This window comes from Bufo bufo, chromosome 6, assembly GCF_905171765.1.
Source record: "Bufo bufo chromosome 6, aBufBuf1.1, whole genome shotgun sequence".
Classification (NCBI taxonomy): Eukaryota; Metazoa; Chordata; class Amphibia; order Anura; family Bufonidae; genus Bufo; species Bufo bufo.
In genome coordinates, this window is record NC_053394.1 from 26,988,315 (window position 1) to 27,005,708 (window position 17,394).

The 17,394-nt window shown below is 42.2% G+C and overlaps 1 protein-coding gene across 4 annotated transcripts in view; it reads left to right on the forward strand.

Moving 5' to 3' along the window:
- The window catches only part of LOC121003990 (C-type lectin domain family 2 member B-like), a 56,472-nt gene extending 44,531 nt beyond the window's left edge, over window positions 1–11,941 (forward strand). For 2 of the 4 annotated variants that reach the window (XM_040436001.1, XM_040436004.1), the window contains one exon: window positions 11,770–11,940. In XM_040436001.1, coding sequence (XP_040291935.1) covers window positions 11,770–11,884 — 115 coding nt within the window. In that variant the 3' untranslated portion in view covers window positions 11,885–11,940. Of the gene's footprint in view, window positions 1–11,769 lie in introns of all 4 variants that reach the window. The other 2 variants (XM_040436002.1, XM_040436003.1) reach the window with 2 other exon arrangements.
- Window positions 11,942–17,394: the final 5,453 nt, after the last annotated feature.

Genomic DNA, 17,394 nt, shown 5'->3' on the forward strand with positions numbered 1-17,394 from the left:
TATTAAAGATCTGCTCCTGTTTGTTCTCCACATCCTCTACCCTCTGCCCCACATGCCTGATATCTTGATGCAAGGCCGCTATATCTTGCTTGTGGGATGCCTCCATCCTGCTGAGCAAAGCATCTACCTCAGCGGTAGTGGGAAGGGATTTTAGGTGAAGCTTCCAGTCCCAGTCATCCTCATGGGGGTGAGTAGTGGGCGATCTGCTTGATGCAGCCGACAGGGCAGGGGAGCTGTGGTGGGAGAGCTGTGGGCCTGAATAGGCCTCTGATCCCCTGGAGGCCGGCGATGAAGGGACGGACCCCAAGGTAGGACTCACCGCTGCTGCAGCTGCTGCATATGAAACCGGAGGTCCTCCGGTGAGATGTTCCCCCTGATTTCGGGAGTTGAGGGCCGCAGTTTTCCCTCTGGTCAGAGGAGTGGAGGCGCTCGATTCCCGCGCCTGCTCCGCCATCTTGGAGGTGGTGGCGCCGGAGCTCGGGTTTTCAGACTGCCTGGACGGGCAGAAAAACTTTGTGATGTCCCCCGAGTCTCGCGATGCGGGTGCAGGGGTGCTAGCTGTGCCCCTCTTGCGACCCATGAAAGATCCACAGGCTTCTCGGTGCTATGTGATGCTGTAAATGCCGGCTGTGTTCAGGAGCTCAGACAGCGTGCTGCTCACTCCGCCATCGGCAAGCTCCGCCCCCGTTTGGCCGCTTTTATTTGTTTTTTACATGTTCTATTTTTTTCCTTTATAGTTTTTCAGTGCTTCTGTGCTACCCTCCTGTTTTAGTGTTTTATATGCTTTCTTTTTGTCATTTATTGCTTTCTTTACAGTTCTCTTTATCCACATTGGTTTCTTTTTGTTCCTTAACCTTTTATTCCCATACGGTATGTACCTCTCACAATGAGCTTTTAGGATGCTTTTAAAGATATCCCATTTTGTGGCTGTATTTTTATTTGTGAGGACTTTATCCCATTTAGTTAGGCCTATGGCCTCTCTTAGTTGGCTAAATTTAGCTTTTTTGAAGTTTGGTATTTTTGTTCCTCCCTGTAGAAACGCTCTTTTGAATGATAATTGGAAGGTTATTACTTTATGGTCACTATTTCCCAGGTGTCCCCCAACCTGCACGTCTGTTGTTCTGTCAGGTCTATTGGTTAATACTAAGTCCAGTATGGCCGTCCCTCTAGTCGGGTCCTGAACCAGTTGGGAGAGGTAATTGTCTTTGGTTATTGCCAAGAAACTGTTTCCTTTATGAGATATACAAGTTTCAGTTTCCCAGTCTATAACTGGGTAGTTGAAGTACCCCATAATAACCACCTCATTATGATTTGCCGCCTCGTCTATCTCGTTTAGTAGTAGATTTTCTGTGGACTCTGGTATATTAGGTGGTTTATAGTAAACTCCTATTAGTAATTTATTGTTCTTTTTAGCTCCATACATCTCTACCCACAGTGACTCCACATGTTCATGGCCCTCACTTATATCTTCACGGAGTGTGGGCTTTAGACAGGACTTTACATAAAGGCAAACCCCTCACCCTCTCCGGTTTTGACGATCCTTTTTAAACAGACTGTAACCCTGTACATTAACTGCCCAGTCATGGCTATCATCCAGCCATGTCTCAGTTACTCCCACTGTCATAGCTATCATCCAGCCATGTCTCAGTTATTCCCACTGTCATAGCTATCATCCAGCCATGCCTCAGTTATTCCCACTGTCATAGCTATCATCCAGCCATGTCTCAGTTATTCCCACTATGTCATAGTCATCCTTACACATCACTAATTCCAGTTCACCAGTTTTATTAGTCAGGCTTCTGGCATTAGTATACATACATTTGAGAGGTTTATGTATATTTTTTACCCTACACCGTTCCTTCTGAACTGTTCTAGTCCCTCCTTCCATTCCTCCCCCAGTCCCACTACCTTGCCCCCGGTCTCTATCTGCACTATCTTCCCATCCTGTAACGTAATTAGCCTCCCCCCCAGTCCCTAGTTTAAACAATCCTCCAACCTTCTAGCCATCTTCTTCCCCAACACAGCTGCCCCTTCCCCATTGAGGTGCAGGCCGTCCCTACGATAGAGCCTGTAGCCGATAGAGAAATCGGCCCAGTTCTCCAGGAACCTCCCGCTGCCTTTCTTGTGTGGCTCGTGGTACAGGTAGTATTTCGGAAAATACTACCTTTGAGGTCCTTGCCCTAAGCTTTTGACCTAAATCCCTGAAATCATTTTTAAGGACTCTCCACCTACCCCTAACTCTGTCATTGGTTCCGATATGGACCATGACCACTGGATCTTCTCCAGCCCCTCCCAGTAATCTGTCAACCCGATCCGCGATGTGTCGAACTCTAGCGCCAGGAAGACAGCACACTGTTCGGCGATCACGGTCTTTGTGACAGATTTCCCTATCTGTTCCCCTAATAATTGAGTCTCCCACTACCAGCACCTGTCTGGCCTGCCCTGCTCTCCTGGTCCCCTGCTTACCGGAGCTGACATTCCCCTGACTGGCAGAGGAAGTGTCCGGCTGCAGCAGTGCCGTCCTTGGACTGATATCCCCCTCATCTGCCAAACGTGCAAACTTGTTGTGGTGTGTCAGATCAGGGCTAGCCTCCCTGGCACTCTTCCCTCTACCCCGCTTTCTAACTGTTACCCAGCTAGCTACCTCACTTTCCTCAGCCTCCTCTCTGTCACCCTCCCCCTCATCTACCCCAAAGAGTGCTTGCTCGGTGAGAAGCAAACTCTTTTGCAAATTGTCAATGCCTCTCAGTGTTGCAACTTGCCCATTTAGAGACTCGATTTGCGATTCCAAACTGGTAATTTGCTCACATCTTGAACAAAGATATTCACCCTTGAACGTCTGTTCCAGGACTGCATACATCATGCAAGATGTGCACTGGACTGCGTTGTCAATTGTGCAACACATACTAAATGGGGATTACACCACAAAAGCGAAAAATACAATATAATGTAGTACTAAGAAACTGGTTAATTGCAGTCCCCCACTGAAGTCCCTGAATCTGAAGTCCCTGAATCTAAAGTCCCTGAATCTAAAGTCCCTGAATCTAAAGTCCCTGAATCTAAAGTCCCTGAATCTAAAGTCCCTGAATCTAAAGTCCCTGAATCTAAAGTCCCTGAATCTAAAGTCCCTGAATCTAAAGTCCCTGAATCTAAAGTCCCTGAATCTAAAGTCCCTGAATCTAAAGTCCCTGAATCTAAAGTCCCTGAATCTAAAGTCCCTGAATCTAAAGTCCCTGAATCTAAAGTCCCTGAATCTAAAGTCCCTGAATCTAAAGTCCCTGAATCTAAAGTCCCTGAATCTAAAGTCCCTGAATCTAAAGTCCCTGAATCTAAAGTCCCTGAATCTAAAGTCCCTGAATCTAAAGTCCCTGAATCTAAAGTCCCTGAATCTAAAGTCCCTGAATCTAAAGTCCCTGAATCTAAAGTCCCTGAATCTAAAGTCCCTGAATCTAAAGTCCCTGAATCTAAAGTCCCTGAATCTAAAGTCCCTGAATCTAAAGTCCCTGAATCTAAAGTCCCTGAATCTAAAGTCCCTGAATCTAAAGTCCCTGAATCTAAAGTCCCTGAATCTAAAGTCCCTGAATCTAAAGTCCCTGAATCTAAAGTCCCTGAATCTAAAGTCCCTGAATCTAAAGTCCCTGAATCTAAAGTCCCTGAATCTAAAGTCCCTGAATCTAAAGTCCCTGAATCTAAAGTCCCTGAATCTAAAGTCCCTGAATCTAAAGTCCCTGAATCTAAAGTCCCTGAATCTAAAGTCCCTGAATCTAAAGTCCCTGAATCTAAAGTCCCTGAATCTAAAGTCCCTGAATCTAAAGTCCCTGAATCTAAAGTCCCTGAATCTAAAGTCCCTGAATCTAAAGTCCCTGAATCTAAAGTCCCTGAATCTAAAGTCCCTGAATCTAAAGTCCCTGAATCTAAAGTCCCTGAATCTAAAGTCCCTGAATCTAAAGTCCCTGAATCTAAAGTCCCTGAATCTAAAGTCCCTGAATCTAAAGTCCCTGAATCTAAAGTCCCTGAATCTAAAGTCCCTGAATCTAAAGTCCCTGAATCTAAAGTCCCTGAATCTAAAGTCCCTGAATCTAAAGTCCCTGAATCTAAAGTCCCTGAATCTAAAGTCCCTGAATCTAAAGTCCCTGAATCTAAAGTCCCTGAATCTAAAGTCCCTGAATCTAAAGTCCCTGAATCTAAAGTCCCTGAATCTAAAGTCCCTGAATCTAAAGTCCCTGAATCTAAAGTCCCTGAATCTAAAGTCCCTGAATCTAAAGTCCCTGAATCTAAAGTCCCTGAATCTAAAGTCCCTGAATCTAAAGTCCCTGAATCTAAAGTCCCTGAATCTAAAGTCCCTGAATCTAAAGTCCCTGAATCTAAAGTCCCTGAATCTAAAGTCCCTGAATCTAAAGTCCCTGAATCTAAAGTCCCTGAATCTAAAGTCCCTGAATCTAAAGTCCCTGAATCTAAAGTCCCTGAATCTAAAGTCCCTGAATCTAAAGTCCCTGAATCTAAAGTCCCTGAATCTAAAGTCCCTGAATCTAAAGTCCCTGAATCTAAAGTCCCTGAATCTAAAGTCCCTGAATCTAAAGTCCCTGAATCTAAAGTCCCTGAATCTAAAGTCCCTGAATCTAAAGTCCCTGAATCTAAAGTCCCTGAATCTAAAGTCCCTGAATCTAAAGTCCCTGAATCTAAAGTCCCTGAATCTAAAGTCCCTGAATCTAAAGTCCCTGAATCTAAAGTCCCTGAATCTAAAGTCCCTGAATCTAAAGTCCCTGAATCTAAAGTCCCTGAATCTAAAGTCCCTGAATCTAAAGTCCCTGAATCTAAAGTCCCTGAATCTAAAGTCCCTGAATCTAAAGTCCCTGAATCTAAAGTCCCTGAATCTAAAGTCCCTGAATCTAAAGTCCCTGAATCTAAAGTCCCTGAATCTAAAGTCCCTGAATCTAAAGTCCCTGAATCTAAAGTCCCTGAATCTAAAGTCCCTGAATCTAAAGTCCCTGAATCTAAAGTCCCTGAATCTAAAGTCCCTGAATCTAAAGTCCCTGAATCTAAAGTCCCTGAATCTAAAGTCCCTGAATCTAAAGTCCCTGAATCTAAAGTCCCTGAATCTAAAGTCCCTGAATCTAAAGTCCCTGAATCTAAAGTCCCTGAATCTAAAGTCCCTGAATCTAAAGTCCCTGAATCTAAAGTCCCTGAATCTAAAGTCCCTGAATCTAAAGTCCCTGAATCTAAAGTCCCTGAATCTAAAGTCCCTGAATCTAAAGTCCCTGAATCTAAAGTCCCTGAATCTAAAGTCCCTGAATCTAAAGTCCCTGAATCTAAAGTCCCTGAATCTAAAGTCCCTGAATCTAAAGTCCCTGAATCTAAAGTCCCTGAATCTAAAGTCCCTGAATCTAAAGTCCCTGAATCTAAAGTCCCTGAATCTAAAGTCCCTGAATCTAAAGTCCCTGAATCTAAAGTCCCTGAATCTAAAGTCCCTGAATCTAAAGTCCCTGAATCTAAAGTCCCTGAATCTAAAGTCCCTGAATCTAAAGTCCCTGAATCTAAAGTCCCTGAATCTAAAGTCCCTGAATCTAAAGTCCCTGAATCTAAAGTCCCTGAATCTAAAGTCCCTGAATCTAAAGTCCCTGAATCTAAAGTCCCTGAATCTAAAGTCCCTGAATCTAAAGTCCCTGAATCTAAAGTCCCTGAATCTAAAGTCCCTGAATCTAAAGTCCCTGAATCTAAAGTCCCTGAATCTAAAGTCCCTGAATCTAAAGTCCCTGAATCTAAAGTCCCTGAATCTAAAGTCCCTGAATCTAAAGTCCCTGAATCTAAAGTCCCTGAATCTAAAGTCCCTGAATCTAAAGTCCCTGAATCTAAAGTCCCTGAATCTAAAGTCCCTGAATCTAAAGTCCCTGAATCTAAAGTCCCTGAATCTAAAGTCCCTGAATCTAAAGTCCCTGAATCTAAAGTCCCTGAATCTAAAGTCCCTGAATCTAAAGTCCCTGAATCTAAAGTCCCTGAATCTAAAGTCCCTGAATCTAAAGTCCCTGAATCTAAAGTCCCTGAATCTAAAGTCCCTGAATCTAAAGTCCCTGAATCTAAAGTCCCTGAATCTAAAGTCCCTGAATCTAAAGTCCCTGAATCTAAAGTCCCTGAATCTAAAGTCCCTGAATCTAAAGTCCCTGAATCTAAAGTCCCTGAATCTAAAGTCCCTGAATCTAAAGTCCCTGAATCTAAAGTCCCTGAATCTAAAGTCCCTGAATCTAAAGTCCCTGAATCTAAAGTCCCTGAATCTAAAGTCCCTGAATCTAAAGTCCCTGAATCTAAAGTCCCTGAATCTAAAGTCCCTGAATCTAAAGTCACACACTTACGCAACCACACTTAATCAACCACGCGTCGCGGTCAAACTCGCGTTATATATCTCCTTATATAAATATAAATGCAGCTCACTACACCAGCCTGGTTTGTTTTCCCTCTGGATTCAAAAAATTTCTTGGCTGCAGAGAGCTTTTATAGTGGTATAGAACACTGTGCCTTGTAGTAACATACATAGGGAGTCTGCTGTGGTAGTGAAACAATACTGTGAGTCCGTATGACATGCAGATGACAGGCATCGCTCTTAGAATCACTGCACACTTCACTTATTTGTGCAGTCACGGGGCCAATGTTAGCACCAGGAAGAAGCGCACTCCTTTTATGCCGTCGTCAGCTGATTCCACAAAGATGTCTACAGAACCTGTTCTATTAAACGCTTATACAAGTAGAGCCCCCCCGACAGAGTGGAGAGGGTATCAGCAGTAAGTTTGTGTTGACGTCACTGATTATTTTGCAGTTCCTCTGATCCGTCAGAACAATAACCCCCAAAAAACGGATCCTGTCTGTGAAGCATCCGCCTTCACTCGGTCAGCATTTGGTCAGTAATCCATCAGTATTGCTAATGCAAAAAAACCAGGAGTGGATCCAAAACAGAGATGACATGTGAACAGAGTAGTTGCATGTCCTCTGTGTTTTGTACCAACTCCTGCTTTTGGCTACCAAATCACAAACCAATTTATTTTTATTTTTTAACGGGGGAGAAAAAACAACGTTTATTTAACAAACACGATATTAACACACATAAACTACAACACAGAAGGGGCAAAACCACAAGAATTAAAAGACAAACTGGAAAAACAAAGTGCTTCCTCAATAAGAATGAATTGACCACCAGTGTCGGGTGACCACGAGGGTAATGCATACTTCAAGAAATGTATAGGGTTATGGCTGATAACTGGAGGACAGTCCAGCAAACAAGCCGACTCCAGCTCATTCTGTGATGGGCTAGGTTGCTGATAAATTGGATTCTAAAGTGTCTGAAGAAATGCAAGTAAAGACATTGGAATATATTGTCCACTTCCTCCCATGTGACCTTGTCCTTTGATTTATGAATATTATTCCATAAAGTCTTGAAGTCCTCTGTGTGGATGGCATAAAAAATGTCCATGCGAGGTTCGACGGACACAGAGAAAACACGTTCTGTGGCCGACACTGATCCAGACACGTCATACCCGGTCCACATCGCTGCTAGCTAAGTGAGGTCCTGAGGACTGATCCCCAGCTTACCCAAACAACAGTCAAAGTTTCTTTGGAACCACGTCCCTACGATAGCCATGAGCGCCTCAGAGCCGTTATACATGAAGAGCGGGAGGCAAGTAAATGTCTTTGATAACACCTCCAATAGATCGTCCTCTGTGTACGTCCCGCAGAACCAACCTGTCCACACAATCCGGTCCTCTGTGCTTGCCTTGGTGAGTGGAGGATTTGTTTAAATCTGTATGAGCACAGCCAGTGGATCTCTGTCCTTTCCTTTGAGTCCATATAAACAGGAAAATATGGCTTTTAGGTTCAGCTCTGAGCCCACTTCAATGGCAAGACCCTTCTGATTCTCGGCAGCTATGTGGTCAGACAGGTGCTTGGAATACCCTTTAGTCTGGTGTATGAGAAATTATACATCGGTGTCTCGCTGTACAGAGTCCATTGTTTTTGCAGGAGCAAAGCAGCCTGTGCCAGATCACGAGTTTTCTTCCAAGGGCTGCACTGCAGGATTTTTCTTTTAGACAAGCTTCGCAATGTAGACCGTCAACGTGCAGAGGTCAAGCTTCCGGGAGGATACCCGGAGCTGTGAAAATGACTGCTCCTTCATGCCGATGACCTAATTCTGGCGGTTAACACCCCATCGGTTGGTGTTTGCATATCCTTGTAATAAATGATGTTCCTGTTCACAGCAGAGTTTAGCCAGTGTCACGCAAAGAATTTCACCACTAAATACTTCAGTCCATACCGCAAAAGGAGGTGTACAATCACCCATAAGTTTTCAAAAAAACCTGTGTCACAGAAAGAATTTCACCACTAAGTAAGTCGTTCCATACCGCAAAAGGAGGTGTACATTCACCCATACATTTTCCGAAAAAAAGCCAGTGTCACATAAAAAATTTCACCGCAAAACCACATATAACTGCACCGCTGAACGCCAAGTAGGCCCTTAATTGAGAGGGGTCGCACATGGCGTGCATACACTACATGCCTTCAACATAATTCTTGGATCTCTACATGAAAATAATGTATTTGCTGTAAATCGCAAGAGGGGCATTGCTGGAGACATTGACTTCACAAGAGATACAGAGCAGTGGAGTTCAGCCCCCTCTATTTGCTTTCTGCTGTTTACTGCCCCTGAATTAAAATTGGGGCAACCAGCTTCAGCTTCCTCTGATGTGTATGCTTACGGAGTCCTTTTGTTATGGCTTTGCACAGGGAGCAAGATTGTTATGCACAATTCTGATGGAACTCCTTATCTTAAGATACTGGACTTGGACTCCAAAGCAGAGGCTCTCCTGTCATGTATTGTGTGCTGTAAAGACAAAGTCTGCTGGTGTGTTGTCATCAGTGTTTTCATTATGTTTACTGCAGGACCCACAATGACATTTTTCAAGCCATACCGCAAAAGGAGGTTTACCATCACCTATAAATTTTCCAGAAGAAAAATTGGTTGAAATAAAAATTTTCACCAAAGAAAGGATAATGGAATTCATTTTATACAGAAGAAAGTCTACTATTACCCATTAATTTTCCCAAAAAGCCTGTTTTCCACCAAAAATTTCACCACTACGTAATTCGGTCTATACCGCAAAAGCAGGTGTACAATAACCCATTCATTTTCCCGAAAAAAAACATGGTTGAAATAAAAAAATTTCACCAATGAAAGGATAATGGAATTTGGTTCATACAGAAGAAAGTCTACTATCACCCATCAATTTTCCCCAAAAAAAGCCTGTTTCCCATAACAAATTTCACCACTGCGTAATTCGGTCCAGTCTGCAAAAAGTGGTTCACCACATATAACTGCACTGCTGAACGGCAATTAGACCCTAATTTTTTTCTATTTTTACACAAAAGGCTTTTCAACACATAAGTGCAACGATGAAAGGCTAATATATTTTTATTTAGCCAGTAATACATGGCAAACTGGGCTGTAAAATATCTCACTGCATCATTGAACGGCAATTAGGCCCTAATTTTTTTCTATTTTTACACAAAAGGCTTTTCAACAAATAAGTGCAACAATGAACGGCGAATATATTTGTACTTCGCCAACTAAGGCTACTTTCACACTTGCGTTCGGGGCTCCACTTGTGAGCTCCGTTTGAAGGGGCTCACAAGTGGCCCCGAACGCATCCGTACTGCCCTAATGCATTCTGAGTGGACGCGGATCCGCTCAGAATGCATCAGTCTGGCAGCGTTCAGCCTCCGCTCCGCTCAGCAAGCGGACACCTGAATGCTGCTTGCAGCGTTCGGGTGTCCGCCTGGCCGTGCGGAGGCAAGCGGATCCGTCCAGACTTACAATGTAAGTCAATGGGGACGGATCCGCTTGAAGTTGACACAGTATGGCTCAATTTTTAAACGGATCCGTCCCCCATTGACTTTCAATGTAAAGTCTGGACGGATACGTTCAGGCTACTTTCAAACTTAGAATTTTTTTTAAACTATAATGCAGACGGATCCGTTCTGAACGGATCCAAACGTATGCATTATAGGAGCGGATCCGTCTGTGCAGACATCAGACGGACCCGCTCTGAACGCAAGTGTGAAAGTAGCCTAATACACAACAAAAAGGGCTGTAATTTTCTCACTTCACCACACAACGGCTAATAAGCCCTTTTTTCCCACTAATACAAGCTAATAAATGCTTTAGAACATATAACTGCACCGCACAAGGGCAAATAAGACATAGAAATATTTCCTTGTAATAATCCCTGTTAATGCCTGTAGCAAACAGCACTTGCACCCTAATAACAAGAACGGTTTGCTGGAATTACAGAGCTGTATAATGACAATTTGGATCCGCAGTCAGTGCAGCAAGGTGTAATAGGATTGTTCCTATTACCCAGGCTGTAACCTCCCCTACTGAACCCTGTTTAACAGAAATGCTGTGGAATGATTCCTCCCTATCCTTTCCCTACAGCTTGAATAATCTTTCCCTGCACTTGTAAATCGTTTTTTTCTTAGCACAATGATGTTTTTTCTATCACTGTCCCTAGTGCCTGCTGACACGTCTCTCCCTGCACAAAGTACGCTGGTGAATGGCAGAATCTAAGATGGCTGAGGCTATTTATAGGGCTGTGACATCACAGGGCTGCTGGCTGCTGATTGGCTGCATGCATGTCAGTTTGGGTGATCCCGACTTCCCACAGTTCCTTTCTCCATGTGATTCGTTAGCATGACCGCATTTGATGCTAATCAAATTTTTCCTGAAATTTGTAATGAATTCCACTTCGTCAGCTTTGATTCGCTCATCTCTAATAACTATAAAAAAAGTTATAGGTGTCAGAATATGGTTGTTTTTTTCAAAGTTTAAATTTATTTTTACAATATTTAGACATAAAAAACCTATACATATGTGGTATTGTTGTAATAGTACTGACCCAGAGAATGAAGGGCACAGGTCAGTTTTCCTGCAAACAGAATGCCGTGGGAACAAAATCCGTAAAACTGTGGAGGAATTGCGTTTTTTGCCAATTCCACCCCATTTGGATTTTTTTTTCTGCTTCCCACTACATTGTATGCCATATTAAATGGTGCCATTAGAAAGTACAACTTGTCCCTCAAAAAAAAAGCCCTCATGCAGCTATGTGAATGGAAAAATAAAAAAGTTATGGCTCAAGGAAGATAGGGAAAACGCAAAAACGAAAAAACCTCCGGTCTTCATCGCTCAGTAGAACTGAAGACAAATTTTCCTTAGCAATGCTCACTTACAGCTTGGCTAAGAAGACTCTTGAAATGACAGTTACACTTTAACATCTGCATGAAGTTTGTATGTCCTTCTGGGTTTGCCTGGATTTCCTCCAGGTTCTCCGGTTTCCTCCAGATTCTCCGTTTCCTCCAGATTCTCCGGTTTCCTCCCACACTCCAAAGACATACTGATAGGGAACTTAGATTGTGAGCTCAGTAAATGATGATAATGTCTGTAAAGCGTTGCGTAATAAGTCAGCGCTATATAAGTGCACAAAATAAATACATGAAAATAAACTGCTGTGTAGCTGTTTATCAGCCTCCCATAGATCTCACTAATTACCAGTAATACCTTCATAGCGTTAGCCTATTTTCTTCAGAAAGATATGTCTGAGACTGTATACAGTACCTATATTCTGTGAGGTGTGGAAATCAAACAACAGTGAAAGACAGTTTATAGTACCACCAAATACTAATTATACTAATGATAAAAGCATTCCTTGTATAACAAAATGCCTTCTTTTCTAGATTCCCAGTCCAAAGATCATCACAAGAAAATGTTGAATGTGTTTTTTTAAATCATGATGGCGTAAGAAGTAAGACAGGGGCTGCGGACTACAAATGGATATGTACTGTAAAATGATGTTTTTTTGCCTGGACACCGCCGTACATCAAATTGAAAAAAGTTTTTTATTCAGACCGTTTGGAGGACATTCCCTCAGATATGCAACATAATGATCATGGAATGTCATATGTTAAGGCCTCATGCACACGACCGCTGTGTGCACCCGTGGCCGTTGTTCCATTTTCCGTGATTTTCTGCGGATTTTCTGCGGACGTTGAAAACTCGGAAAATGCAACGTTTGTCATCCGCCTCCGTGATCCGTGTATCCTGTCTGTCAAAAAAATATGACCTGTCCTATTTTTTTGACAGACAACGGTTCACGGACGCATTCAAGTCAATGGGTCCGTGAAAAAACACGGATACACACAAGATTGGCATCCGTGTCCGTAGGCTACTTTCATACAGACAGATCCGAAGATCCGTCTGCATAAAAGCTTTTTCAGAGCTGAGTTTTCACTTCGTAAAAACTCAAATCCGACAGTATATTCTAACACAGAGGCGTTACCATAGTGATGGGGACGCTTCAAGTTAGACTATACTACGAACTGTGTACATGACTGCTGCCTGGCAGCACCCGATCTCTTACAGGGGGCTGTGATCCGCACAATTAACCCCTCAGGTGTGTCGGGTGGTAATAATTCAATTAAGAATTATTAATTATGGTCATAAAAATAATTAACCATAAAAATAAAAATTTATAAAAATTGTCATAAATTCTTAAAATCATGACCTGGTGAATTGTAGACAACCTAATTGATACAATTCACATCTGAGTCCGACTATTTCCTCAGATAAATAAGTTCTTTTTGACGTGAGATGACGTTAATGATAAAATGTAGTCCTGCATTATACAATGATACACAGGTATTATAAAAATATGCAGATTTATTGGTTACAAGGTTATAAGCATATATAAGTAAATAAACACAATGATACATGCAAATGAATATATATAGCGTTAATATAAAGCATTACAAGCTTAACAATACATGTGAGTGGAAATAACTTGTCACATTATAATCAAGCTATTATTAGGTTAGGATATCAAAGTAGGAACATAAGTTATATATATTACTTCTGTTCAGAGAAAACCTCATGATATCAAGATGGGCATGTCTAATCCTAGACATCAATATAGAATGCTAAATACATTCTGCCCCCCTAACCAACTATACATCACATGACTTCAAGATGGGCAAATCCATCCAAGGATATAACTTTGGTAAGACTAAGACAAATAACAGGGATATAGGATCTTCAATGGGAAGGACTTGACGTCTTTCCGGTGGGAATCCATCACTTAGCTTGGCGAAGAATGTTCTATCAATATATATATATATAAAAGCAATCATTTAATGCTTTGCTAGATTATGAGTCTAGATTCTTCTGCAGGTAGAATGAAGCCTCACAATATCCTAAGACTATATCTCAATATGGAGATGATCAATTTATTTAATCATTTATTTATTCGCCAATCTAGATGGTATAATTTCACCCACACTATCAAATTAGTCTTAATAAAATGAAATATCATTTTCTGTGTCTCTTACCAAGTCCTAGCAGGAATCTCACTTCTGCTCCTAGGAAAGCTGGGTGGTCCATCTCATTATGGCTTCCATCTTGATAGACCTTAACTTCTCCTCTCCTCCCTCTCTCTTTCTCTTGATCGCTCTCTTTGCTACTCCGCACACGAATAATTATTCCCCCCTTATCTAAGAATCATCCCCTTTAGATTATGGATTCCCAATCAGGTAGGGTGGGTGTATTCGCATGCTAATAACCTCATGACGTGATCTCAACTCCTAAAATGGTATAGAGCAAATAATGAAATAATATAATGTTGCCCATCTGACTCCAGATGGCACTGCGGTACTGTAGGTAAATATAACAACTTTTTAAGCATTAAAATTAAATATCTAATAATACTTTCACAGGACCTCAATGACCTTTCTACCATAAATCACTGAGGAAGGTCTTTTCCTTACACTTTTAATTACCTATATCCTGGATTTGTCGGAGTTGACTGTCTTCTCTTATCTTTTTGAAATATGGGTTGACTTGATGAAAATTTTATGTAGCGGCTTTGATGCTGGGCATCGGAACTTGTAGATTTCACTTATGTACTCCCATGAATAACTATTGTTTTGAAATCCAATTAACTTAAACTTACTTGTTTCTGTAGTTGTTTCTTCTAAATGGTAAATACATGGTATAACATATATATAAATCGATACATTGTTACACATAGATAACACATTATATGAATTATTGATTAACATATGTTGTAAACTAAATATACCATGCAGAGATATATATATAATATATGAATATATAAATTGAACCTCATACAGCAGGTGTGCTCCAAGGACATGAGTCCTTATCAAGTAACCACGTCCCTTCCAGACAGACATGTTTCAGGGAGTTGGCATACTCCTTACCAGATGGTCTCATATCTGTAGCACTAACTTTTAATACAATGTCCATCTATGTTCCCAATTATTATTCTTTTATATAGACTGAACTTGCCATGAACTCATCTTGGCTTTTTCAGCCACATAATATAATTTTGGTTCAGGCTGAATCTTATTCTTAAAGGCAATGAGATGAGCATTCATTTTGATTATAATGTCATTAGATAATATTCTATATGTATGAAAATGCCCAACAGGTGCCGCACCTGAAGGGGTTAATTGTGCGTATCATAGCCCCCTGTAAGAGATCAGGGGCTGCCAGGCAGCAGGGGGCAGACCCCCCCTCCCTCCCCAGTTTTAATTTCATTGGTGGCCAGTGCGGCCCCCCCCGGCCCCCCCTCCCTCTATTGTATTAATATCATTGGTGGCCAGTGCGGCCCCCCTCCCTCCCTTTATTGTATTATCATTGGTAGCCAGTGTGCACCCCCCGGCCCGCCTTCTATTGTATTAATATCATTGGTGGCCAGTGTGCGGCCTCCCCCCCCCGATCATTGGTGGCAGCGGAGAGTTCCGATCGGAGCCCCAGTTTAATCGCTGGGGCTCCGATCGGTAACCATGGCAACCAGGACGCTACTGCAGTCCTGGTTGCCATGGTTACTTAGCAATATTAGAAGCATCATACTTACCTGCTGCGCTGTCTGTGACCGGCTGGGAGCTCCTCCTACTGGTAAGTGACAGATCATTAAGCAATGCGCCGCACAGACCTGTCACTTACCAGTAGGAGGAGCTCCCGGCCGGTCACAGACAGCGCAGCAGGTACGTATGATGCTTCTAATATTGCTAAGTAACCATGGCAACCAGGACTGCAGTAGCCTCCTGGTTGCCATGGTTACCGATCGGAGCCCCAGCGATTAAACTGGGACTCCGATCGGAACTCTCCGCTGCCACCAATGATCGGGGGGGGGGGGGGGGAGAGGGGAGGCCGCACACTGGCCACCAATGATATTAATACAATAGAGGGGGGCCGGGGGGGGGGGGGGCGCACACTGGCCACCAATGATATTGTAACATCCCAGAGTATGTCACTAAACTCTTTTCCCCCAGCTTCATAATGTTAATGCAAATGTGTTTTCCATCTTGTGTAATGTAACTGTGCATTCGCCAAAATGTATATTTTTGATGCCTGTCTTGTATTTATGCTGTACTTCTCGATGTACACCAGCAGGTGGCAGCAGTATACAGCAGGTCAGAGTTAGTTTCTAAGATGGCTTTTGAATGTCCTTTTTAGCCAGTTTAGGCGGCTTAAAAGGAACTGCACTGAACAAGACCAATTTGAGTTGGAGGCACAGCGTATGAAGGCACAATTTTTAATGAAAGAATATCCTAATGAGCTATTGGAAGACTCAATACAAAGGGTGAGGCAACTAGATAGATCCTCCTTTTTTTAAAACAAAGGAAGGGCTAAATAGTACCCAACAAGAGGACATGACAGCGAAAATAATTTTACCATTCAATAAGGATTATAGGATGGTAAATAAGATTGTCCAAAAACACTGGCACCTATTAAAGGATGACAAAATTTTGGGTTCTATACTTCCAACACACCCTCCAATAGACTATACCAGAGCCCCCAATTTGGGACTCCAAGTGGCTCCCACGATAAGGAAAAAGCAAGCAAAATCAATGATAACCCCATGGTCTAACCTAAAAGGTTTTTTTAGATGCGGCTGCTGCCAAAATTGCAGACAAACACATTTTGAGAGAAATATAAAGGAGATAACATCGACCTCCAATAACTTCAAGTGGGAAATCAAAGAAATCCTGTCATGTAACAGCAAAGCAGTTATTTATATTATTCAATGTCCATGCCCAAAGCAGTACATAGGGCGTACAAAAAGGGTATTTAAAACTAGAATTGCTGAGCACATCAATAATATAAAAAAACTGTCAGAAATGCATCCTCTATCCAAGCACTTCAAATTACACCATGAAGGCGATCCCAGTAAAATGAAATTTTTAGCAATACAATCAATCAAACAAGACTGGAGAGGGGGAGATTTCGTGGCCAAGATGTCCAGACAGGAATGTAAGAAAATCTTCGAGTTTGGATGCCTGATGCCCTTGGGTCTAAACTCAGAGATGGAAATCTTTGGTTTCTTATAGGGGAGATGGGTTGGTATACAGTACATATGGAGTCGTTGCCGGGCTGTTTAGCAGCGCACCGACTCCATCTGCACCCTTCCCCTCTCCTCTCCACTCCCTCAAAAGCCAGAAGTTCCAGCAGTTCATATATTTGTATTTTTATATAATCCGTATATTTTTATATAATCAATTTTAATGTATCTATGTCATTTTTTATATATAATTTCAATGCATCTATGTCATTTTATAGTGTTGGTTTTAATTTATGATATATTATGGCCAAAAAGTTTATATTTTAAGCAGTATAAATGGTTTGAGAATGGATCAGGATCCCACATGTGGAAAATCAATCTGGGACAATGCGATCCGGAATCCATACCACTTATTATACATAGTTCCGAAACGCGTCTAGTGTGAACCGAACCTAGCTATTGATGCGTTTTTTCAACTCTGCCTGAAAAAAGATTTCTTCAAAATACCGGGATATATACCTCTAAAAGGAACAAGCCTAATAGCGATTTCAGCTATAAACTATCGGCCATAAGGACTGATCTATGCGGACATGCCTAATTTAGGTAACTAACTTTGTGATTAAAATCGGACCGCATACCGAAAGAACTCTGCTGCATCAGCTTCCACTGTGCTATCTTCCGGGAGGTCACGTGGGACGCTGTGTGAAACGAGGTCGGAGCCCATTCCGCAACGATAGCCGGTGGAGTAACATCATGTGAAGGCGGAGGCACCAACACCAGCGGACGATACTTGAATACAGCATTTTCTACATCGATAATCGCAAAAAGGACGTTCCTTGAACCACCTGGTTCCAACAACCGGTAAAATAGTACATCAGTACTAAACTTTCTACATATTTGAAGTCTGCAGAAAAACGCCAATAACACTAGCTAAAGGTCTTATATATTTTGGAGTACTCCAGTCGTATAGGTGTGTGCGAGAGCTCCGCACTATTTATGTCTA